A 26890-nucleotide genomic window follows, 5' to 3' on the forward strand; every position below is an offset into this window, starting at 1 on the left:
CTTTAGGCCTAGATTTCTAGGGATTGCCTCTGTGTCAGCATGCTTAGTGATCAGTGGTTGGCCAGAGGTTGTGATTAAGCATTTTAAACCAGCAAGGTGTTTACCCTTTACTGTTGATTCTGTTTGTGGCTTGGAGAGTGCTTTCACAGTTCAAGGAGCTTGAGGTTGCCTCATATTCAGCCAAAAACTAGATAATCATTTTTCTCTTCAAGCATTCCTTGGAGTATGCAGCCTTGGGTATGTGCCTAGTATTCTGGGCCACTAGTGATGACTGGTATTTGTGGAGTTCTCTTTGTCTCTTTTTCTGATCTCCCCAATAATGGCTCTTGGCTTCTATTTATATCATACCAAACTTTTAGTCTCCACTGATTGCTGTTAGTTCTGTTGTTTTCGATAACAATCCAGAGCATAGATTGCCCTGCAGTTTGATCCAGATAAAGTCTAGTTGCTTGGCAAAGTTAGGGTGTTGCCAGTTTTCACACTTGATCCAGTTTTCCCCTGGGAAGAACCCCTGCCATATCTAACTGGGATACCACTTTTGCACCATAAAGTTGGGAGATATGCAAGATTCCACATGGGTGTTTTAACTCCTAGACCAGCTCTTCAGTCACACAGAGCTATGAGGGACTAGGGAACTGGACTTTTCACCAGCAGCCGTCTTTTCTGAATCCTCTATGGGGCAGAAGCTTTGGCTGAGAAAGCAGCATATTTCCCAGTTTTCACCATCTGTCAAATCCATCTGGAATATCTCTTTTAGTGCAGGGAATTGGAAAAGATGAGAGTTGCCAGTCTGCTGGTGAGCTCTTTGAAATAGCTCTTTCAAAACAGAGCTCTGAATGGGTATGGGTACAGACCATTGTTGTAAACTGGACTGTGTTAGGCCATTTGTGCATTGCTATAAAGAAATACCTGAGACTGGGTAATTTATAAGCAAAAGAGGTTTAATTGGCTCACGATTGTTTAGGCTTTACAGGAAGCATGGTGGCATCTGCTTCTGGGGAGGCCTCACAAAGCCTCCAATCATGGCAGACTACAAAAGGGGGAGTAGGCATCTCCCATGACAAGAGAAAGGGCAAGAGAGAGAGACAGAGAGTATGTGGGGAGGGGAGGTTCCACACAGTTTTAAATGACCAGGTCTCGCAACAGCTCACTCACTGTCATGAAGACAACACCAAGCCATAAGGGATCTGCTACCATAATGCAAACACCTCCCACTAGGTCTCACCTTCAGCGTTGGGGATTATAATTCAACATGAGATTTGGGCAGGGACAAATATCCAAATTACATCATTCCACCTCTGGCCCCTCCTAAATCTCATGTCCTTCCCACATTGCAAAATACAATCGTACCTTCCCAACAGTCCCCAAAAGTCTTAACTCCTTCCAGTGTTAACTCAAAATTGCAAAGTCCAAAGTCTTATCTGAGACAAGGCAAGTCCCTTCCACCTATAAGCCTGTCAGATAAAAAACAGGTTTTTTATTTGTTGGGTATAGGCATTAGGTAAACATTCTCTTTCCAAAAGGGAGAAATCAGCTAAAATAAATGGGCTACAGGCCCCATGTACATTCAGCACCCAGCAGGGCAGTCATTAAATCTTAAAGCTCCAAAATAATCTCCTTTGACTCTATGTTCCATGCCCAGGGCACACTGCTGCAAAGGGTGGGCTTCCAAGGCCTTGGGCAGCTCCGCCCCTGTGTCTTTGCAGGATTCATCCCCCAGGGCTGCTCTTATGGATTGGATTTGAATGACTGTAGCTTTTCTAGGTGCAGGGTGCAAGCAGCTGGTGAATCTACCATTCTGGGGTCTGGAGGTTGGTATCCCCTTTCTCACAGCTCCACTAGGCAGTGCTCTATTGGGGACCAACACTTGGCACTGCCATAGTGTGTGGGGGCTCCAACCCTTGGCACTGCCATAGTAGAGGTTCTCTGTGAGGGCTCCACCTCTGCAGTAGGCTCCTGCCTCAGTACCGAGGCTTTCTCATATATCCTCAATATCCTCATGTATCCTCAGGGAAGAGACTGCCAAGTATTCATCACTGTTGGATTTTGCACCCGTACAGGCTGAACACTACATAGAAGCTACCAAGGCTTATATCTTGCATTCTCCAGAGTGGTAGCCTGAACTCTACCAGGGCCCCTTTGGGCCATGGCTGGAGCTAGAATGGCTGGGATATGGGAAACAGTGTTCTGAGGCTGTGCAGGGCTATGGGGCCCTGAGCCTGGCCTACAAAACCCTTCTATCCTCCTAGGCCCCTGGGCCTGTGATGGGAGGGGCCGCTGCAAAGGTGTTTGAAATACCTTCAAGGCCTTTTCCCCATTGTCTTGGATATTAGTCCTTGGCTCCCTTTTAGTTATATGACTATCTCTAGCAGGTGGTTGCTCAGCAGCCTGTTTGAAGAAGCTTTTTCTTTGTCTGCCACATGGCCAGGCTGCAAATATTTCAAACTTTTATGCTGCCTTCTGTTTAAATATAATTTCTAACTTTAAGTCATTTATTGGTTCTTGCATCTCAGTGTGGGCTGTTATAAGCAGCCACATCACTTCTTGAATGCTTTGCTACTTAGAATTTTTTTTTTTCTATCGGATACGCTAGGTCATCAGATCCCTAGGGCATGGACACAATATAGCCAAGTTCTTTACTAAGGCATAGCAAGGTTGACCTTCTCTCCAATTCCCAAAATATCCTCGTTTCCATCTCAGACCTCAGCAGCCTAGAGTTCATTGTCCATATCACTGTCAGCATTTTGGTCAAAACCATTTAACCAGTCTCTAAGAAGTTCCAGACTTTCCCTCATCTTCCTATTTTCTGAGCCCTCCACACTTTTCCAACCTCTGTCCATTACCCAGTTGCAGAGTCACTTTCAAATTTTCAGGTGTCTTTATAGCAATGCCCCACTCCTGATACCAATTTTCTGTGTTAGGCATTCTGGCATTGCTATAAGGAAATACCTGACACTGGGTAATTTATAAAGAAAAGAGGTTTAATTGGCTCACAGTTTTGCAGGCTTTACAGGAAGCATGGTGGCATCTGCTTCTGTGAAGATTCTCAGGAAGCTTCTAATTATAGTGGAAAGTGAAGCTGGAGCAAGCATCTTACATGGCAGAAGCAAGAGAAGTGGGGGGAGGGAAGGAGAAAGGGAGAAGGGAAGGTACCACAGACTTTTAAACAAGATTTCACGAACTCACTGTCGTGAAGACAGCACCAAGCCATGAGGGATCTGCCACCATGAGCCAAACACCTCCCACCGCCAGGCCCCACTTCCAATATCGGGGATTAATATTCAACATGTGATTTGGGAAGGGATAAATATCCAAACTATATCACAGACATTTTAGATAATATATTGGAGCAACTCTGGTTTCTGATAACACTTCACAACCCCACCTCACACTTGTTATTGGTGTTGCATGTTTGTTCACTTATTTGTTTGGTGGCTTTCCTGGACTAACTGTGATGTCTCTTTCCCATATAGCATGAAGTCTCAGCTATCTGATATGTGTTCCGGATACTAATGCTCTGTTAGATGAATAGCTTGGGTCAGTATTTTTCATCCACTCTGCCAATATCTGCCTTAATTAGTATATTTAAACAATTTACATGTAATTCAGTTATTGATATGTTAGGGTTTAAGTCGCCATGAATGCCATTGCCTCCCACTCTTCTTACCAAATTCTATAGATTTTGTTGAATAAATGCATCTCAATTTGTTGTGAGTGATTTGATCAATATTCAGAGAACTTGCTAATTTTTACTAGTTTGATAGGTGTCTCCCCGAGGGAGAAGTTTCATCAAGCTTTTCATACTGCCACTCAAGAACCAAGTGAATGTTTCCAGTTTGGGCTGTTGCAAATAAAGCTGCTACAAACAATTGTGTACAGGATTTTTTGTGGATATAAATTTCATTTTACTGGTATAAATGCCCAGCAGTATGATTGCTGAGTCCTATGGTAATTACATTTAGTTGTTTTAAAAAATGATTCTTGGTGGTTTGACACTTCTATTAAGTTTTTATAGCTGCTGTAACAGATTACCACAGCCTCAGTGGCCAAAAACAACAAAAATTTGTTTCCTCACAGTTCTGGAGGTCATAAGTCTAAAATAAGGTGTTGGCAGGCATGTGTTCCTTCTGGGAGTTTTAGGGGAGAATCCATTTCTTTGCCTTTTGTATTTGCTAGAGACCATCAGCATTCCTAGTCTCATGATGACTTCTTCCATTTTGAAAGCCAATAATGGCTATGCAAATCCTACACATTCTGCCTCACTATGATACTCTTCTGTAATCAAATCTCTCTCTTTTTTATTTTCATGCTTTTTAAAAGTTTTGTAGGTACATAGTACATGTATATATTTATGGGACACATGAGATATTATGATGTAGGCATGCAATGTGAAATAAGTACATTATGGAGAATGGGGTATCCATTCCCTCAAGCATTTATCCTTTGAGTTACAAGCAGTCCAGTTGCACTCTTTAAGTTCTTTTAAAATGAACAAGTTATTATTGACTCTAGTCACACTATTGTGCTACCAAATAGTAGGTCTGATTGATTTTTTTTTTTTTTTTTTTTTGTAGTAACTAACCATTCCCACATCTCCCCTTACCCCTATCACTATCCTTCCCAGCCTCTGGTAATCATCCTTCTACTCCCTATGTCCATGAATTCAATTGTTTTGATTTTTAGATCTCACAAGTAAGTGAAAACATACGATCTTTGTCTTTCTGTGCCTGACTTATTTCATTTAACATAATGACCTCCAGTTTCATCCTTGTTGTTGAAAATACTGGATCTCATACTTTTTTGTGGCTGAATAGTACTTAATCGTGTATAGGTACCACATTTTCTTTATTCATTGATCTGTTGATGGACACTTAGGTTGTTTCCAAATCTTAGCTATTGTGAACAGTGCTGCAACAAACAGAGTGCAGATATCTGTTGGCTATACTGATTTCCTTTCTTTTGGGTATATATCCAGCAGTGAGATTGCTGGATTATATGATAGCTCAATTTTTAGTTTTTTTGAGGAACCTCCAAAGTGTTCTCCATAGTAATTGTACTAACTTACATTCCCAGAAACAATATACAAGGGTTCCCTTTTCTCCACATCCTTGCCAGCATTTATTACTGCCTGTCTTTTGGGTATAAGCCATTTTAACTGGACTCACATGAGAATTTCCCTGCCCTATCATATAAAAGCTGTATAACTTTGGGCAGATCACATAAATGATCTAAGTGTGTTTTCTTATCTGAGTAGTTAAAATAAGAATTGTACTTGTTTCCCAGGGTTTTTATACTGGAAAATACTAAATTGATAATAGGTAATGTGCACAACACTATGCTAGGGCTATTTCAAATGTTCAGTAATTGCTAGCTTCTGCTGTTATTTTGTTTTAGAAGAATTCTTTTTTTCCCAGTACCTAGTGTAGTGCAATATTTCTTCTGATCTTCAGATCTCAGTTTAATTCTCACTTTCTTCATGCCAGTGGACTAATAACCTGTTTCTCATCACAGTGAACATCAAAAGTCTCAAGCAATTATAATGGAAATTTGTTGTGTAGTATTATCAAACAGAATCTATAAGGAACTCAAATCACCAAGAAAAACAAATAATCCCATCAAAAAGTGGGCAAAGAACATAAACAGGCATTTCTCAAAAGATGTACAAACAGTCATCAAACATATTACAAAATTCTTAACATCACTAATCATCAGGGTAATACAAATTAAAACCACAATGAAATACCACTTACTTCTGCAAGAATGGCCATAATTAAAAAGCCAAAAAGCAGTAGCTGTTCATGTGGATGTGGTGAAAAGGGAACACTTTTACACTGCTGGAGTGTAAATTAGTACAACCACTATGGAAAACAGTATGAGGATTCTTTAAATAACTAAAAGTATATGTACCACTTGATCCAGCAGTCCCACTACTGGGTGTCTACCCAAAGGAGAAGAAGTCATGATATGAAAAAGACATGCACATGCATGTTTATAGCAGCACAATTCACAATTGCAAAAACATGGAACCAACCTAAATTCCCATCAACCAATGAGTAGATCAAGAAAATATGGTATATATACAGCATGGAGTACTACTGAGCCATTAAAAGGAATGAAATAATGTCTTTTGTGGCATCTTGGATGGAGCTGGCAGTCATTATTCTAAGTGAAGTAACACAGGAGTGGAAAACCAAAAAACATATGTTCTCACTTATAAGTAGGAGCTAAGCTATGAGTACACAAAGGCATACAGAGTGATATAACAGACTTTAAGAGAGTCAGAATGGGTATACTGGGAGGTGGGTCAGGGATTAAAAAAAAACACTACACCTTAGGTATAATGTTTACTGTTCAGGTGACAGGTGCACTAAAATTTCTACTACATAATTCATCCATGTGACCAAAAACCACTTGTACCCCAAAAGCTATTGAATTAAAAATAAATAAGTAGATAAATAAATACAATGTAATGTTGTGTATACACCACGGAGTACTACTTATCCACAAATAACAGTGAAAGAATGTCTTTTGTAGCAACTTGGATGGGACTGGCAGCCATTCTTCTAAATGAAGTAACTCAGGAATGGAAAGCCAAATACCCTCTGTTCTCACTTATAAGTGGGAGTTAAGCTATAGGTATGCAAAGACATACAGAGTAGTGTAATGGAATTTGGGGACTCAGAAAGGGCAGAGTGGAAGGAGGACTCAAGATGAAAAAGTACTTATTAGGTTAAAATGTATACTATTTGGGTTATGGGTGCACTAAAATCTCATAGTTTACCTCTATACAATTCACCCATGTACACAAAAACCACTTGTACTCTAAAAACTATTGAAATAGTAGATATATAGAAATTAAAAATAATAAAATAATTTTTCAGAGTTCACCAGAATTGTATTTGATTCTTAGAGCACTCCTGAGGGAATTTTGTATCTACATATCAAGATAAAATGTACTTGTGATAAATTTCATTTGTGTTGGAGCCAGATTCATTGGGTCCTCAAATGCCTCAGAGTGTGTTGGCCTGCAAGCATATGCAAAAATTTCAGAGTAAGTACATGTTGAGCTAAGATAGTTAATAACTTTCATTAGATTTTCAGAAAGTTAAGATTGCTGAATCAGTCTTACAATTTCAGTTTCGCTTTAGGGCCTTTAGTTGTTTGCCTCCACAAATGCTTGGTATATAGGCATCTCATAAATGTTATTACATAAAATGACTTAGTAGATTCTCTGTGTGTACTGCCCTATTTAAACCTGCGTGTCATTTTATTATTTAGTTTTAAGGTCCTTAGTCGTGCAAAGTCTTTTGGATACGAGAGGTGTAAGACTACTCACAGGAGTCTATATTTAATAGAAAAATAGGCTGCATATATTTCAAAAAGATAAATAATAATATAATGTTATATTTGTTAAACACCAGATTAGTGCCTCACAAAAATATGAACTGTGTGAATTCAGAGAGATGTCTTTGAGTGAACTAGTGGGAATTGAGCCAGTCCTTCAGTGAAGGGCAGGGTTTTGGTAAGTGTGTTCATTCAATAATTATTTTTTTGAGTACCTGCTGTGTGTCAAGTACTGTTAGGTACAGGAGAGGAGAGGGCATTCTAGTACAACACATGCAGTGTGTGAAGGCACTGAGGGAGGAATGTGCTTGACATGTTTGGGGCCTAGGAAGATTAATTTGGCTAGGGCCAGAGGAAGGCGGTAAAGGTTTGTAGAGCTGAGAGAACAAACAGTATTTTAGAAAGATCAGTTCAGCATTTCTGTGTAGCTTATTTAATCCTGTTTTGAAATTTTGTAACGTCTGAATTCTAAACTGACAACAACTTTAAAATCATCTTTTATTGGAGTGCTACAATCTTTTCAAGTAAATAGAATGCTCTCAATATTCCTCTCCCAAATTTCCACCAGGGAGATACAGCCTAATTTTTTTCCCCAGATATAGCATATGTGTATATATGTGTGTATCAAAGGAGGCTGTTAGGTGTTTTTCAAAATCTGGTTACTGAGTTTGACAGTATTTGGTATTTGTCAATGTACTGATTAAAATATCTAAAAAAAAAATACTCATAAAATACTTTAGCCTGATTAACAAACTGGCTAAAGTGGAATTTTGCTGATCTGTTGTGCCATTTCTGGAGGATTTTTAAGATGTTTAGTTGTGGCTGGGCACGGTGGCTCATGCCTGTAATCCCAGCACTTTGGGAGGCCGAGGCGGGCCGATCAACTGAGGTCGGGAGTTCAAGACTAGCCTGACCAACATGGAGAAACCCCGTCTCTACTAAAAATACAAAATTAGCCGGGCATGGTGGCACATGCCTGTAATCCCAGCTACTTGGGAGGCTGAGGCAGTAGAATCACTTGAACCTGGGTGGCGGAGGTTGCAGTGAGCCGAGATCGCACCATGGCACTCCAGCCTGGGCAACAAGAGTGAAATTCCTTCTCAAAAAAAAAAAAAAAAGTTTTAAAAAAGATGTTTAATTGTGTAAATATACTCCCTATGTATGTTTTTATTTTTAATTTTCTAGTTAGATTTTTATTTAAGATAAACTTTTGATACTTTCAAATATTACCCAGTAATAATTGCAACACAATTATTGAATGATTAATATGTTCAGAAATTTCAGAATAATTCTTTCATACATCATAATTAAAGTAACTTAGTGCTTGAAATGCTTTACGATTAATATTGTGTAATTTCGTAATACAACCACACTGATCTAGACGCTTATTTGTTGTAGGAAACTTAAGATTGGTCTTTTAAGTGCTAGAGCTCTAATTTTGATGAACGTTGTATCTTGAATGTACTACGTGACTCCCACCTATGTTAAACCAGACAGTTGAACCCTTTCTTCGTAACTCAGTATCTTTAGTTTTTAACTTTGCCAATTGTAATATGTTGTATTTGTTATCTAAGTGAAGGCATAGATAGTGGACCTGAATGGGTATTGAGCCCGGAAGTAGTCTTAGAAAGTGCTATATTGAAAAAGTGGCTGGTGTCATTTGCTTTTTCTTCCATAATTGTGAATTGAAATCTTGGCTTTGTGGGCAGGGTGACATGCTCAGTGAATCAAAGGCAGCCTTTTTCCAAGTATTTTTCTGTTCTCCAAAGACCACTGCTGGTATTTGTGTTCTTTACTTGTATCCAAATACTTTCTGGTGCATAGTAGGCGTTCAGCAAATGTTAATTACCCCTTTTCCATTGCTATTATATTAGACCACAGGTGTTATTTTGTCAGCACATTCATCTTCAGAGTATTTGACTTTTAGAGCTGTGTTACAGGTCACTCCTTTCTCTTAGTATTCTTAATATTTAGTTTTCAAGAAAACACCAGATGCTATGCATCATTTTAAATGGCAGTTTGATGTGGGCAACAGAGAAAAATGGAAGAACCTGGATTCTCAGTAAGCTAGTGAATTAACCAATCCTTATGTCTGCCCGCTCCTAGACTTTGTTATATGGAGAATAAGTTTTTTTCATTGTTGAAGCCAGTTTAAGTTGGAGATTCCAGAATTTTAGCCAAAAGCATCTTAAATAAGACCCACTATATTGGATTATTGTGAAGATTAAAAAGACTAGATCTGTATAAAGCACCTGGCACATAGTATGCACTCATTAAATACAGAACAAACACACTGTCATCAGAGATCTCTTTTCTTTTCAGGGACATTATAATGAGGTGTGGCACAGGTACCATAACACTACCAGATTGTAGAGCTTTTCCATCATGCATTTGTAGCTTTGTTGCTGGTTCTTTTCCTTTGCCAGCCATACTGTGCCTCTGGTACTTTTATTCTCTTTTTATTATTTCTTAACTCTTCTATTCCTTGTTACTTCTCCCATTTTGTGACTTTTGGTAGGTATAATCTTAACTTTTATAATCAGAAGTGGCCAACTGGAGTAACCTTACCTCTAATACTCAGCGGTTTTTCTCCCTTTGTGTTGGTTGCTGGATGTTCCAGGACAGGTTTTTGGCCACAAGAGATTTTGAAAATGTCTTGTTTCTTTTCCCCCTTTGCTGGTTGAGGAACTCCTCTAGAAGCTGAAAAGTTCTAGATAGCTGAGTCACACAATATATATTTTCTAAATAAAAAAAAAATACCATTAGTCAAGATAGGTGTTATTGGGGAAAAGTATATTTTCTTGCAGAATGACTTTTTTCTCCTCTTTTATTTTAGAATCAGGTTGTATTTGATCATGTTTCCCCATAATGTTGTTAGACTAGAAGTAATAAAACAGATTATTGAAATGTTTTATAAATATTATTTTAGAAAAATGCTACATGATAGAGAATAATTACGGAAATCAGCCCTATGTTTTTAGTAAAAGTAATAGGCTTCATAATTAAATTCTAGTTGGCACCTTTTTGGTTTTTTTTTTTAATAATTTCAACTTTTATTCTAGGTTTGGGGTACATGTGCAGGTTTGTTACAAGAGTATATTGAATGATGCTGATGTATGGGGTTTGATCCCATCACCCAGGTAGTGAGCATATTACCCAATAGTTTTTCAATTCTTTTCTCCCTCCCTCCCCCATCTACTAGTCCTCAGTGTCTATTGTTCCCATCTATATGTCCATGTGTACCAAATGTTTAGTTTTCACTTATAAGTGAGAACATGCAGTATTTGATTTTCTGTTCCTGCATTAATTCAGTTAGGATAATGACTTCCAGCTGCATCCATGTTGCTGTAAAGGACATGCTTTCTTCTTTTTTATGGATGCATAGTATTCCATGGTGTATATGTATCTCATTTTCTATATTCAGTACACCACTGATGGGCACCTAGGTTTATTCCATGTATTTGGTATTGTGAATAGTGCTGTGATGAACACATGAGTGCATGTATATATGTTAAAATAATTTATATTCCTTTGGATATATACCCAGTAGTGGAATTGCTGAGTCAAATGATAGTTCTGTTTTAATTTCTCTGAGAAATATCCAAACTGCTTTCCACAGTGGCTGAACTAATCTGTATTCCCACCATCAGTGTATAATGTTCCCTTTTCTCAGCAGCCTCACCAGCATCTGCTGTTTTTTGATTTTTTATAGTAGCCATTCTGACTGGTGTGAGATGGTATCTCACTGTGGTTTTGATTTGCATTTCTGTGATAATTAGTGATGTTGAGCTTATTTTCATATATTTGTTGGCCACTTTTGACAAGTGTCTGTTCAGATCTTTTCCCCATTTTTTAATGGGGTAAATTGTTTTCTGCTTGTTCAATTCTCTAAGTTTTGTGTAGATTCTGGATATGAGACCTTTTTAGATGCATAGTTTGTGAATATTTCCTCATGTTCAGTAAGTTATCTGTTTAATAGTTTCTTTTGCTGTGCACATGCTCTTTAGTTTAATTAGGTTCCATTTGTCAATTTTTGCTTTTGTTGGAATTGCTTTTGGTGTCTTTGCCGGGAAACCTTTGCCAGGGCCGATGTCCAGAATGGTATTTTCTAGCTTATCTTCAGGGTTTTTATTTTTTTAGGCTTTACATTTAAGTCTTTAAACCATCTTGAGTTGATTTTCGTGTATGGTGAAAGGCAGAAGTTTAGTTTTAATCTTCTGCATAGGGCTCACCGGTTATCCCAGCACCACTTGTTGAATAGGGAATTCTTTACCCATTACTTGTTTTTGTTGAGTTTGTCAAAGATCAGATGGTTATAGTTGTGTGGCTTTATTTCTGGGTTCTCCAACGTCTGACCTGGGTTCTCTAACCTCTAACCTGTTACATTGGTCTATGTGTCTGTTTTTGTACCAGTACCATGCTGTGTTGGTTACTATAGCCTTGTACTATAGTTTGAAGTCAGGAAGTGTGATGACACCAGCTTTGTTCTTTTTACTTAGGATAGTTTTGGCTATTTGGGCTTGTTTTTGGTTCCATATTAATTTTAGAATAGTTGTTTCTACTTCTGTGACAAATGTCGTTGGTAGTTTGATAGGAATAACTTGAATCTGTAAATTGCTTTGGGCAGTGTGACCATTTAAAAAATATTGATTCTTCCTATCCATGAGCATGGAATGTTTTCCCATTTGTTTGTGTGATCTCTGATTTCTTTCAGCAGTGTTTTATAGTTCTGATTGTAGAGATCTTTCACCTCTGTGGTTAGCTGTATTCCTAGGTATTTTATTCTATTCATGGCTAATGTGAATGAGATTGTATTCTTAAGTTGGCTCTCAACTTGGATGTTGATAATTTATGGAAATGCTCCTGATTTTTCAAATATTTATTTTGTATCCTAAAACTTTGCTGGAGTTGTTTATTAGAACCACAACCTATTGGACAGAGACTATGGGGTTTTCTAGGTATAAGATCATATCTTCTTTGAAGAGACTTTGTCTTTTCATATTTGGATCAATTTTATATATTTCTTTTGCCTGACTCCTGGCTAGGACTTTCAGTACTGTATTGACTAGGCATGAAAAGAGTGCACGTCCTTGTCTTATTATAGTTGTCAAAGGGAATGCTTCCAGGTTTTGCCCATTCAGTTAGATGTTGGCTGTGAGTTTGTCATAGATGGCTGTTATTATTTTGAGGTATGTTCCTTTGATGCCTAATTTGTTGAGGGTTTTTAAAATGAAGGGTTCTTGAATTTTATTTTATTTTTAAAATTTTGTTTCAATAGTTTTGGGGGAGCAAGTGGTTTTTGGTTACATGGATAAGTTCTTTAGTAGTGATTTCTGAGATTTGGTGTACACGTCACCTGAGCAGTGTACACTGTACCCAGTATGTAGTCTTTTTTCCCTCGCATCCCTCTCATCCTTCCCCTTGAGTCCCCAGAGCCCATTATATTATTATTATGTCTTGCATCCTCATGTGTTAGCTCTCCTCCAGCTTAGCTCTCATGTATAAGTGAAAACATACAATATTTGGTTTTCCATTTCTGAGTTACATCACTTAGAATAATGGCCTCCAACTCCATCCAAGTTGCTGCAGAGGCCATTATTTCATTCTGTTTCATGGCTGAGTAGTATTCTATGGTGTATATATCACACATTTTCTTTATCCACTCCTTGGATGATGGTTGTTTAGGTTGGATCCATATTTTTGCAGTTGCAAAAGGTGCTGCTATAAACGTGTGTGTATGTGTCTTTTTCAAATCTGGAGGCATCACATTACTTGATGATATGGGTTGGCTGTGTTCCCACCCAAATCTCATCTTGTATTGTAGCTCCCATAATTTGCTCATGTTGTGGGAGATAACTGAGTCACTGGGGCGGTTTCCCCCATACTGTTCTCTTGGTAGTGAATAAGTCTCATGAGATCTGATGGTTTTATAAGGGGAAACCCCTTTTGCTTTGCTGTCATTCTTCTCTTGTGTGCTGCCATATGAGACATGGCTTTTACCTTCTGCCATGATTTTGAGGCCTCCCTAGCCATGTGGAACTGTGAGTCCATTAAACCTCTTTCTTTGGCAAATTGCCCAGTCTCAGATATGTCTTTATCAGCAGTGTGAAAACAGACTAGTACACCTGACTTCAAACTATACTATAAGGCTATAGTTACCAAAGCAGCATGGTACTGGTGTAAAACTAGGCACATAGACCAATGGAACAGAATAGAGAACCCAGAAATAAAGCCAAATACAGCCAACTGATCTTCGACAAAGCATACAAAAACATAAAGTAGGGAAAGCACACCCTATTGAACAAGTGGTGCTGGGATAACTGGTAAGCTGCACATAGAAGAATGAAAATGGATCCCTATCTGACACCATATACAAACATCAACTCAAGATTGATCAAAGCCTTAAATATAAGGCTTGAAACTATAAAAATTCTAGAAGACAACATTGTAAAAACTCTTGTAGACATCAGTCTAGGCAAAGAATTCATGACTAAGACCCCCAAAACAAATACAACAAAAACAAAAATAAACGAATGGCACCTAATTAAACTAAAAAGCTTCTGCACAGCAAAAGAAATCATCAGCAGAGAAAACAGACAACCTACAGAGTGGGAGAAAATATTTGCAAACTATGCATTTGACAAAGGTTGTTGAATTTTACTGAAATCCTTTTCTGCATCTATTAAGAGGATCATAGGGTCTTGTTTTTAGTTCTGTTTATGTGATTAATTACATTTCTTAATTTGCATCTATTAAACCACCCTTGCATCCCAGGTTTAAAGCCTTCTTGGTCGTGGTGTTTTCCTAGATTTGGCTTTCTAGTATTTTGTTTAGAATTTTTACATCTATGTTTATCAGAGTATTGGCCGGAAGTTTTCGTCTTTTGTTGTGTTTCTGTGGAGTTTTGTATTACAATGATGCTATAGCCTCATAGAATGAGTTAGGGAGGAGTCCCTCCTCCTCAATTTTTGGAATACTTTTAGTAGGATTGGTACCAGCTCTTCTTTATACATCTGGTAGAACTAAGCTGTGAATCTATCTGGTCCAAGTTTGTTTTTTTTTTTTTTTTTTTTTCGTGGTTGGTAGGCTTTTTGTTACTGATTAAATTTCTGAACTCATTATTTCTCTGTTCCAAGTTTTAATTTCTTCATGGTTCAATCTTGGGTGGTATATATTTCTAGGAATTTATTTGTTTCTTCCAGGTTTTCTAGCTCGTGTTCACAGAGGATTTCATAATAGTTTCTAGGGGTTGTTTGTATTTCCATGTAGTTGGTAGTAATGTTCCATTTGTCATTTCTGATTGTGTTTATTTGGATCTTCTTTTATTCATTATTAGTCTAGCTAGTTGTCTCTCAATCTTATTTCTTCAAAAAACCAACTTTTTTTATCTTTTGTATCGTTTTTCACATCTCTACTATATTGAGTTGCTCTATGATTTTGGTTATTATTTTTCTTCTGCTACCTTTTTGGTTGGTTGGTTCTTGTTTTTCAAGTTCCTCTAGGTGTGATGTTAGGTGATGTTAATTTGAGATCTGTCAAGCTTTTTGATGTGGATTTTCAGTGCTATAAACTTTCCTCTTAATAGTGCTTTAGCTGTGTCCCAGGGCTTCTGGTATGTTGTATCTTTGTTTTCATTAGTTTCAAATAATTTTTTGGTTTCTGCCCTAATTTCATTGTGTACCCAAAAGTAATTCAGGAGCATATTGTTTAATTTCCATGTAATTGTATGGTTTTGAGAGATTTTGGTATAGACTTCTTTTTTTTTTTAATTGCACTGTCATCTGAGAATGTGATTGGTATGATTTCAGTTTTTTTGGTGTGTGTATTTTTTGAGAACTGCTTTAGGGCTGATTGTGTGGTCAATTTTAGAGTATGTGCCATGTGCAGATGAGATTAATGTATATTCTGTTTTTGTTGGGTGGAGTGTTATGTAGATGTCTGTTAGATCCATATGGTCATGTGTCAAGTTCAGGTCCTGGTATCTGTGTTAATTTTCTGTCTTGATATTTCTAGTACTGCCAGTGGGGTGTTGAAGTTTCCCACTGTTATTGTGTATTTATGTAAGTCTCCTTGTAGGTCTCTGAGAACTAGAACTTACTTTATGAATCTGGGCACTCCAGTATTGGGTGCATATATATTTAGGATTGTTAAGTCTTCTTGAATTGAACTCCTTATTATATAATGTACTTCTTTGTCCTTTTTTGATCGTTGGTTTAAAGTCTTTTTTGTGTGAAATTAGATTAGCACCCCCTGCCCTTTTTCATATTGTGTTTCCTTGGTGAATTTTTCTCCATCCATTTAATTTGAGCCTATGGATGTCACTGCATGTGAGAGATGGGTCTCTTGAAGACAGCATACAATTGGTTTTTTACTTCTTTATCTAACTTGCCACTGCATGCCTTTCAAATGGGGCATTTAGCCTGTTTACATTCAAGTTTAACATTGATATATGCAAATTTGGTCCTGTCATCATGTTGTTAGCGGGTTAATATGCAGATTTGATTGTATGGTTGCTTTGTAGTATCAATAGTCTATGTACTTAAGGGGATTTTTGTGGTGCCACTAACAGTCTTTCATTTCCATGTTTAGCCCTCCTTTAAGGACCTCTTGTAAGGCAGATCTGGTGGTAACAAATTTCCTTAGCATTTGTTTGTCTGACAAGAATCTTATTTCTCATTAGCTTATGAAGCATATTTTGGCTGGATATGATATTCTTGTTTGGAATTTGTTTTATTTAAGAATGCTGCATATAGGCCCCAAATCTCTTCTGGCTTATAGCATTTCTGCTGGAAGGCCACTCTTAGCCTGATGGAGCTCCCTTTACCAATGACCTGCTTCTTCTCTCTAGCTGCCTTTAATATTTTTTCACATTGACCCTGAAGAATATGATGAGTATGTGTCTTGGGGATGGTCATCTTATATACTGTCTCACATGGCTTCTATTCATTTCTTAAATTTGAACGTTGACCTTTCTAGTGAGGTTGGGGACATTTTCATGGACAATACTCAAATATGTTTTCCAAGTTACTGTCTCTTTCTCTCTGTGTTTTAGGGATGCCAGTGAGTCATTGGTTTGGTCTCTTTACATAATTCCACATTTCCAGAGGTTTTGTTCCTTTTTTATTCTCTTTGTTTTTGTCTAACTGAGTTGATTGGACTGATCTTCAAGCTCAGATTCTTCCCTCAGGTTGGTCTTTTCTGCTGTTAGTACTTCTGATTATATTATGAAATTTTTACAGTGCATTTTTTCAGCTCTTTCTATTGGTTTTGGTTCTTAAAATGGCAATTTTATCTTTCAACTCTTGTATTGTTTTATTTAATTCTTTAGATTCTTTGGATTTGGTTCAACTTTCTTCTGAATCTTGATGTTCTTCATTCCTATCTATATTCTAAAACTTTTGTCTTTCATTTCCACCACTTTAGTCTGGTTAAGTACCATTGCTGTGGAGGTAGTGCAGTTGTTTGGAGGTAAGAAGACACTGGCTTTTCCAGTTGCCTGAGTTCTTGCACTCATTCTTTTTCATGTGTGGGCTGATGTTCCTTTAATGTTTGATGTTACTGTCCTTTGGATTTGTTGTTGTTATTGTTTTGTTTTGCTGCATTAATTGTAAAAGTGGTGTGTCTCTTGATTACTTCTGGGAGCTCCATCCCAGGGAAATGCAGAGCTGCTGCCAGCCCAAGTGCTCAGATTGGGGTAGGGTGGCTGTACTGGGGACCCTGGTAGGGAAGCTCTGCTCAGTGAGGAGTAGCACTGGCAGAGACCTGCATGGAAAATAATCTGGCCGCTTTTCTGTAAGGCTGCTGCAGTGTGCTGGAGGCCAGCAATATTTTGGGCTCTTCTCTCCCTTCTCAGCCTGAATGTAGTAGAGGTGGGGGCTGAGGCATTGGCAAAAATGTCAGTCCTGTCAGTTACCTCTGGGAGGTTTATCCCATAAGAATTGCAGAGCTGCTATTGGCCTGAATTCTTAGGTGGGGTTGGTGTGGTTGTGTTAGGATCCCAGGCCAGTGGGTTTTGCCTAGACAGGTATAGCAGAGGCAAAACCTACAGTCCATCCATTCCTCAGCACCATGAATATGGCCCCTATCCTGGGGGCATGTGAGAGAGTCTGGCCTCCCTTGTTGGTGGAGCTATGTAGGTGGTGCAAGAGTGCTCAGGAGACCAAGGCCCTTGGGCATCCTTATGTGCCTGAGTGGCAACTCTGCCCACCCAGAAAACTCCAGGCAACCTGTGTCAGTCTGGAGGCCTTGGGAATAGAGGGTCTATGGGGATCTCCTGTGTCCAGGACTGCAAAGGTTCATGGCATAAGTGTGAGTGTCTGGGGGCTTTTGCCGACTTACCATTTCCCTGTGGTGGGGAGCCCCTGCTTGTCTTCCTGCCAGTCCTGGGTGGGCAGCTGTCCTGTCTTGCACTTCTGTGCTCTCTGTGGGTCATGGTGCTCCCTTGATGAATTCCAGCATGTCCTCCTGGATGATTCAGTGGAAGAGCTTGTGTTCACTGGCTACTGTGTATCTTCTCCTTGAGAGCAGCACACACTGGCTGCTTCTAATCAGCCATCTTCACACCTCCCAAAACAGAAATTCTTAATAGCAAGAGCTAACCAAATACAAAATCAGTAGAAGAAAAGAAATAATAAAGATCAGAACAGAAATAAATGAAATTGAAATGAAGAAAATAATATAAAAGATCAATGAAACAAAAAGTTGGTTGTTTTAAAAGATGAAATTTACAAACCTTTAGCTAGACTAACAAAACAAAAGAGAGAGAACACCCAAATAAATAAAATCAGAGATGAAAAAGGAGACATTCAACCAACACTGCAGACATTCAGAGGATCATTAGTGGCTGCTGTGATCAACTATATGCCAATAAATTGGAAAATCTAGAAGAAATGGATAAATTCCCAGACACACACAACCTACCAACATTGAACCATGAAGAAATCCAAAATCTGAACAGACATAACAATGAGATGGAAGATGCAGTAAAAATCTCCCCAGAAGGAAAAGCCTGGGACTTGATGGATTCACTGCTGGATTTTACCAAATATTTAAAGAAGAAATACCAGTTCTACTGAAAGTATTCTGAAAAACAGAGAAGAGGGGAATACTTCCAAACTCATTCTACAAGGCTAATATTACCCTGATATTAAAACACATCAATAAAGAAAACTATAGACCAATATCCCTGATGAATATTGATGCAAAAATCCTCAACAAAATACCAGCAAACCAAATTCCAAAACACATTCAAAAGATCATTCATCATGACCAAGTGGGATTTATCCCAGCGATGCAAGGATGGTTCAGCATATGCAAATCAGTTAGTGTGGTACATCATATCAACAGAATGAAGGATCAAAATCATATAATCATTTCAACTGATGCTGAAAAAGCATTTGATAAAATTCAACATCAGTTCATGATAAAAAAAAAACCTTCAAAAAACTTGCTATCACAGGAAGCTCACCCTGTATTTTTCCCTGGAGAAACGGTACAGTATTCTGTAAATCAGTATTCACATCTACTTTATAGAATCTAACTGCTGGAAATAACAAGAATCAGCTATATTTTTATTTCAGGCACAGTTGGAGGGGCTGAGTCTTACAGGTAAATTACCTCATGCTCATCTTTTAGCCCTGCTGTTTGTAAATTTCCATGTGAGAGAATTCTGTTTTAGGACCTGTTATATTTTGTAGAGAGCCAGTTTTTAATCTTTCATTGATTTTAAGTAAGTCGTAATTTTGACTTGACGAGTTATTATTTCGAGTTACAAATAGTTTTAAGTCAAGGTCTTTCCTCTTGTGAAAACTCGATTATCTCTGCTCACTTTTAATGCTGTTTGATTAATGACAGCCTCATGAGGCTGTAAGTTTTTTATAACACCCCAAACTCTAATAACTTTTTGAATATCTTATTTGGTTTTCTAAATGGGAGGCTGGCAATTTTTTTTTTTTTTTTTGTAAATGGCCACATAGTAAATGTTTTAGGCTTTACAGGATGCATAAGATTTCTTGTCACATATTCTTCTTTGTTTTTACAAATCTTTAAATATGTTTTTTAAAAACATTTTAAGCTTAGAGTCCAGGCCAGATTTAGCCCAGAGTTGTAGCTTGCCAATCTTTGTTCAAAAATTTTCGATGTGCTGTACCATTAGCTTTCCCTCTTTAAGATAGTGACATGTACTTCACCAGTATAACTTAGACTTGTAGATACCGTAGTGTGCCAGTCTTCCTGATTTCTTTTGACAAAAATTGCAACCTTTTTTTGTTTGGAGGTAATAAATATGTTGGATAGATTTTATTGTTATCACTGTTCTCACTAGAGCCTGATTAGCATGAAATACATGTGAAAAGAAAAATGAGGAATAAGCAGAGCCACTTAATTTTTTTATTCAGCAAACAGAAGGAATGGGAAACTAAACTTAGTTGCCTATGTACCAAGTGTAAGCCATTTTAATATAACTCCTTATTTAATCCTTGTGATAATCAACAGGATGGCATACACATTTTTTCAGATATTTAACCTAATAATAATTAGTTAACCTAATTAAGACATCACTGTCCACTAGAATTTTCTGCAATGATGGGCTTGTTTTATATCTGTGCTCTACATTATGGCTGTTGAGCACTTGAAATGGGACTAATGTGACTGAAGTTATTTATTAATATTTTTAATTTCAATTTAAATAACCACATGTGGCTAGTAGTTACCATACTGGGCAGCATAACTTGAAGAGCTTCAATAATTGATTCAAGTTTAGACAGTAAGTTCTGTGTAACTCCTAAGCTCATATTTATATGTGTGTATATATATATATGTATTTTTTTGTTGAGACAGAGTTTTGCTCTTGTTGCCCAGGCTGGAGTGCAGTGGTGCTATTTCGGCTCACTGCAACCTCCACCTCCTGGGTTCAAGTGATTCTCCTGCCTCAGCCTCCCAAGTAGCTGGGATTACAGGCATGCACCACCACACTCAGCTAATTTTGTATTTTCAGTAGAGACAGGGTTTCACCATGTTGGTCAGGCTGGTCTTGAACTCCTGACCTCAGGTGATCCACCCACCTCTGCCTCCCAAAGTGCTGGGATTACAGGCGTGAGCCACCACTCCCGGCCCTAAGCTCATATTTTTTTTCCATTGTGCCATACTGCCTCCTCAATAAAAGTCAAGGAATCTATGAAGACAGTAGGAAAGAACGGGTGGACCTTTATTACCTTACAGAGTAAAAAATGTGGAGAAAGTACTTAGGCAATTTTCAAGGTATATTAACTTTTAGGCCATGAGCTCAATTAGTAAATCCATAATCTGGAATATTAGATCATAATTATCAGCAATATCTATGAAATTCTTTTATAGTCTACATATTATTATTGCATTATATGAAGTAACACGAGTATACTCTGTGATCATTAGTGTGTTGAAAAAATTCAGATATTAGCATACTTTGAAAGTATTTGTCTTATATCCAGGGAGTAGTCTCTTAAGAAGAAGTAAAGTCTAGTCAGGTATTTCAAAAAAAGCTTTTCAATGTCATAAAATTTTGCGTCCTTCCTATAATATAGAGTTTTTATTAACAAAATTTCCCTGGTTCATGGGGACCACACTTGCTGGCATCAGTTTTAATATACATTTAAATTATACCTGACATAGGTATGGTGTGGAAATCTTGTTATTTTATTAATGAATACCAACTGGGTATAAGAAATAAAAAAAGTGATGTCTTTAAGGGAAGCATGTGCAGATAAATCATTCTATGATGCTGTTTCCTGTACTAGAAGGAGGCATGGGGGAGGAGAATAAAAAAAATTTATCTTAGTGTTGACTCTTAATTTTACCCTGTATTTTTACAGCCCCAATCTAAATCAGAGTCCTGCCCAGTTTAAACAGGAAATTACTTAACTGATTGATGCTTTTGAGTAGCTTCCCTTGCTCTTCTCAGAAAATATTAAAAACAGTGTCAGAAATGAAGTATTACTGTCACTGGAGAACGTTTAGAATCCTTTAGCCAATGATTCTTCCAGGTGTTGCACAATTTTATTTGTGTGTAAAACAAGGAGACTGCTTCCCTCATAATGTCCTTTGTCAAATTCAGGAAGCTTCTTTCCCATCTAAAGAATCAGAGTGTTAATATATTTGTACCTTGGAAAGCTTTACAATTGGCCTTGTTGAATGGATAATCTTTGGGAATTATTTTGGTACCTGAATAATACTAGAAGACTTTATTCTTAGAGCCAGTACTTTTCCTCATTCTTAATTCAAATCAAGTTATAGCTAAAACAAAGATCACTTTTTGCTTTAGATTTAGCAAGAAACAGGTAAAAGGGAATGCATTGGGAAAATCAGGGGCAAAGGATTTATAATAGAAAGAGTTCATTTTTTATGGATAATGTTAATATAAATTGTATTTCAAGATGCAGCCTGCGTCACTCAGTACTCCAGACCACTCTTATCCTTTACTTTCTCCAGAGCATTTATCAACTTATAATATAACATATAGTTTATTGTGTTTATTGCCTGTCTCCTCTCTACTAGAATGTCATTTGTATGAGAACAGGAATCTTTGTTTTGTTCACTGATATATTCTAAGCACTAAGACCAGAGTCTGGCACATAGTAGGTGTTCAGTTGATGTTTGTGGACTGAATGAATATCAAGACCAATCCCACTCCATTCCTCAGATTTTAGTAATTATTGCATTGCTATATTATTATATAATAATATTCCAGATAAATATTATATTGCTATATTTCTTATGAAGTAGTTAACAAACAGGTAAAAATAGTGCTCTGCCATCCAATATGAGAAGATAATTTTATGAACTATGTCTTAAAAATGTATGAGGTAATTTGGAGTGTTTGAGTATTTAATATATTAAAGTGAAACCAATAGATTTCCTGAGATTCCTCCAGAATTTATTAGGAAATGGAAGATGGAAAGCTTTTCCACTAAAAAGATGTTTTTGATATATCTTTCTTAGATGGGAAAACTGACAACCATGCCTGCAGGTCTGATATATGCATCTGTAAGTGTACATGCAGCCAAAGAAGAGGAATCCAAAAAGCAGCTAGTGAAACCAGAGCAGGTAATTTGCCTACAAAGGTTTATGAACTTTGTATAATATCAAGATGACACAAAAGCTATATTTTTTAAAATTATCTTTGCTCATCAAAAATGTCTTAGAAGTCTTTGTTAGGTAGATATTAAAAGTTGAGAGAAATAGTTATGAAGTATCTCAAAAGACAATATGTAACTCAAACATCTAAAATTCTAACTCCAATGAAAAACAACTAGTGATTTTTCTTAATGAATAATCAATAAGTAGTGGAGGGTGTTAGAGTTCTAGGCAGTCTGATTTTTCTTTCTTGAAAAACTTACACAGGTACATTCAGTATTAGGAAACTTCAGTTTAAGAAATTCATTAAGATCTCAGTTTTGGAAGTGACCTTAGATGTTTTCTAGATCAACCTTTCTGTATGGTACTGTAATTCCCTCTATAGTAGGCACATTTAGTGGCCATATATCTTCTACATGAATAAAACTCTAGGTAAAGGAGCCTAAGGAGCCCATTCCATTTTCTAAATCCTCTCATTTAACTTAAGGTCCTTTCTTATATCAGACAGAAATTTGTCTCATAATAACATCTACCTGTTGGTGCTGTATCTCTTGCATTGGTGCCATACAGAAAACTCTCTTAAAAAAAACAAGCCTTTAAATATCAGTTATACTTTAAGTAATTTTGCTTCCAGGATAAACATTTTAAAGCATTTAGTAGCTTCAACTATTTCTCATACATCACAGCTTTGAGTTCCTCACTATCATGATCAGCCTCTGCCAAGCATGTTCAGGATAGTTAGTGTTTTCTTCAGGTGTAAGTAGTTTGTTTTTCTTTTTAAAAAACATTTTGGTTTTTGGTGCCATGACTTGGATGTATGAACCACAGCGTTTTGACTGCTACAGGATAGTCAGTCTCTGACTTCTTCTCTTCTAGATGTTATATTTCTATTAATGCTGCCTAAGATCACATTAGTTTTTATATTTGAGCGCTCAAAATCAACCATGCTCATAAGCAGCCTTTGACCATGACATAGTAAGCATGTGGTTCTCTAAAATTCATTAAGCCTTTTTACATGGACTACTGGTAAAGTATGCCTCATCCCAGTCTGTACTTAGGCATTTGAACTTTTTGGACTCTGTTGAAGGTATGTTTATACCTGTTTAAATTTTACCTTGTTGATCTGGCTTATCATGCCAGCCTGTTGAGCTGTAATTGTGGTTACTAATTCTATTCATCATTGTGCTTTTTATCTCTTCCCACTTTAAGTCACCCTTAAGATTTATCTACACTTAATAATATGTTTTTGAATCAGGCCTGAATTTGAATCCTGATTCCACGACTGACTAGTTAGATGACATTGGGCAGAATTCTTAATGGTGTCATAAGTATTCTGTTGTATGAATGTACTACCATCAAATAAATATAAAATTTTCATAAATTTTTTGAAATGTGGACTATTTCCAGCTATTGCTATTGTAATCAGTACTTGTTGAACCACTTTGTATTGAATCTATATATACATCTATAACCATTTCCTTAGAATGAATTTCTATAAGCAGAAGTGTAGGTCAAAAGGCACAAAAAATTGATAATATTGCCAAACTAACATGCATAAAGGTAATATTCATAAATTCAACCAAAAATATTTTCTAAGCTCCTCTTATATATTTGTGAGGCACTGTTCTAATTACTAGATAAGGTTTATTTTCATTAATGGTCTAGGGTAGAGTCATTTCCCTACCCGCTAACTGATTCTAAGTATTTTTTTATTTTTTCTTTTTATTAATCTTAGGAGGATGTTGATTTTAAGGCTTCCTTGACACTCCCATATCTGGACAGCTCAAATCTAGGTAGGAAGATAAATCCCTAATGGCTGAATTTAATTTTTGAAATTGTAAAATAAAGTAGTGCTGTTTATTATGGAATACGCAGTATTCCTTGGTATTTATTGTATTCCCCAAGTACATTTAAATATCATTTAATTGAATTACTTATTAAACAAAGTTGGTTGCCAGCTATGTGCTAGGGACTATACACAAAGTCAGGATCTAGTCCTTGAGGAATGTAGAATTTCTGAAGGGATTAAAATGTGATTTATGCGCAACATTTCTAGCTACTTTTATTGTGTAAAGTGAGCTATACTTCTGTTTAAATCTGTAATAACACTTCTACTAAATCAGAATACTTTATGAATGAAGTGTTCTGGTTATTTGGTTATTTGAATCTTTTGGTAAACTTGTAGCTAAACAGAAAATCTGTTGTAGTTCAACTCTTCTCACTAAACATCTTTTTAAATATTCTCAATGTATTCCTGCCTTATATGCCATCTAGTGAACATAATTAAATCTCTCTTTAATAGAAAACTGTAGGACCATGAGACAATCATTTTTTTTTAACCATGAAATCTGTAATATTCAGATCAGTAAAATGACTGGCAATTGGAATGCATGTATACAGCCAGCCCTAGACATCCCTGGACATTTCTTTTTAAAATCCCTCTATGAGATGAATTATACTTATTTTCTTGTCATTTGCTTGTTGTCACTGAGAAATAACAGAAAAATACTGATTTGAGAGTTTTAGTTACTTTGGTTCAATTTAATTTTAAATGTGGTTTTACAGCTTACTCAATGTAATCATAATTTCTAAATGAGAACATACAAGTTCTGTCTATACAATAAGTGGCATTTAAGCACCAAGGCCTCTAAAATTTATAGTGAGAATGCTCTTCTCAATGGAGACTATAGTAACATGCTACTGGCTAGCTCTTAAAATTCTTAAAGTAGAGCTGAAATCCTATCATCATAAATCTTTCAACTATGCCTGTGCCTTAGAAGGAAAATACTTTAAAACACTGGTTCTTAACCATTCTGACCCCTTTGAGAGTCTGATAAAAACTTTGAATGCTCTTCCTAGAAAACTACATATACAAAATTTTGTTTATAATAGGCAACAAACAGATAAAGAACCTGAATCCGTGAGGCACAGTGCCTCACGCTTGTAATCCCAGCACTTTAGGATGCCAAGGCGGGCGGATTGCTTGAGCTCAAGAATTGGAGACCAGTCTGGGCAACAGGGTGAAACCCCATCTCTGCAAAAAAATACAAAAATTAGCTGGGTTTGTTGAGGGTGTGCCTGTAGTCCCAGCTACTCGGGATGCTGAGGTGGGAGGATTGCTTGAGCCCGGGAGGTTGAGGCTACAGTGAGCTGTGTTCATGCCACTGTACTCTAGACTGGATGACAAAGCAAGACCCTGTCTCAAAAAACAAACAAACCAACAAAAAAACAACTTAATCAGCAGGTTTTAATGGGGACAGAGGAGAGAGAATAAGAACAATGAGTGTAATAAAGTTTGGAATTGGGATGCGTAAATAATAAAGAGGATAGAAACATGATGGACAAACATGTAAGTAAATAACGTTGCCCACTCTGACACCAGTACATCCACATATATCTCTCCATTCTAGGGGAGAGAAGAAACTTGCCTACTTGCAGTGCACCTGCTTTTTATATATAAATGCATCTTTAATAAGATATGCATCTGTCACCTTCCTAATTATACATAGTTGCCAGTGTGGTGAATTTAATCTAAGCATTAGTCCAGAAAGATAAACACTAACTCTTTAATCCTGGTATGAGTAGTAAAGAGTCATTTAATGGTAAAACAAGACTTTTCTGACTTATTACTGGAAAAGCTTTACCAAACTCACACTGTCTTATGTTTTATATATTTTTAAATTTAAATAAAAAAACTGACATAAAATTGTATGCATTTACCTTGTACAGCATGATGCTTTGAAGTATATATACATTGTGGAATGACTAAATCTGTCTAATTTACATATGTATTACCTTGAATAGTTATCATTTTTGTGATGAGGACATTTTATACCCACTCTTAGCATTGTTCAAGAATACAATATAGTGTTAACTATAGTTTCATGTTTATTGTTGGTAGAGGACCAAATTCAAAGTCATTAATCATCTAGTTCCCTTGATGTTGATTTGTAAACTTGATTCTTCCCAGTTCTATCTTCCTCAAACACCAAGCTTCATAGGAGGATTTATACCTTAAATATAAAAGCAAAAAAAAAAAAAATTTTTTTTTTAAAGGAATTAAGTCCCTCCCTGGTTAAGTTTTTCATTGTTCTTTTGTGTATGTTTGTTTTTATTAAATACTAATTAGAATCAAAAGGCTGTTCAAAATATGAAAGGTATGAATAATAATATGATGATGATAATGATGTACAACCATATACCTAGCACCCAATTTAAAGGAAAGGAAAATCCTCTGTGTTTCCATTTCATTCCATTCAGAGGTTACCATTACCCTGAATTTTTACTATTATTCCCCTCCTTTACTTTTTAATTTTACCTTATATGTCTGTATTGCTAAGCAATATGTTTTTTTTAAGTAACCTTATATTCCTGAAATTCATCCAAATTTTTCCATGTTGCTGTAATTTTTATATTTACCCCCTAATTTCTAATATTT

General features: G+C 36.7%; 1 protein-coding gene across 3 annotated transcripts in view; it reads left to right on the top strand.

Moving 5' to 3' along the window:
- Positions 1 to 26890, top strand: part of APOOL (apolipoprotein O like) — an 88337-nt gene that overhangs the window by 20506 nt on the left and 40941 nt on the right. For all 3 annotated transcript variants that reach the window (XM_054470644.2, XM_063660699.1, XM_054470645.2), the window contains one exon: positions 22318 to 22422. In XM_054470644.2, coding sequence (XP_054326619.1) covers positions 22318 to 22422 — 105 coding nt within the window. The remainder of the gene's footprint in view (positions 1 to 22317; positions 22423 to 26890) is intronic.

The sequence above is a fragment of the Pongo pygmaeus genome, chromosome X (genome assembly GCF_028885625.2).
Source record: "Pongo pygmaeus isolate AG05252 chromosome X, NHGRI_mPonPyg2-v2.0_pri, whole genome shotgun sequence".
Taxonomy (NCBI): Eukaryota; Metazoa; Chordata; class Mammalia; order Primates; family Hominidae; genus Pongo; species Pongo pygmaeus.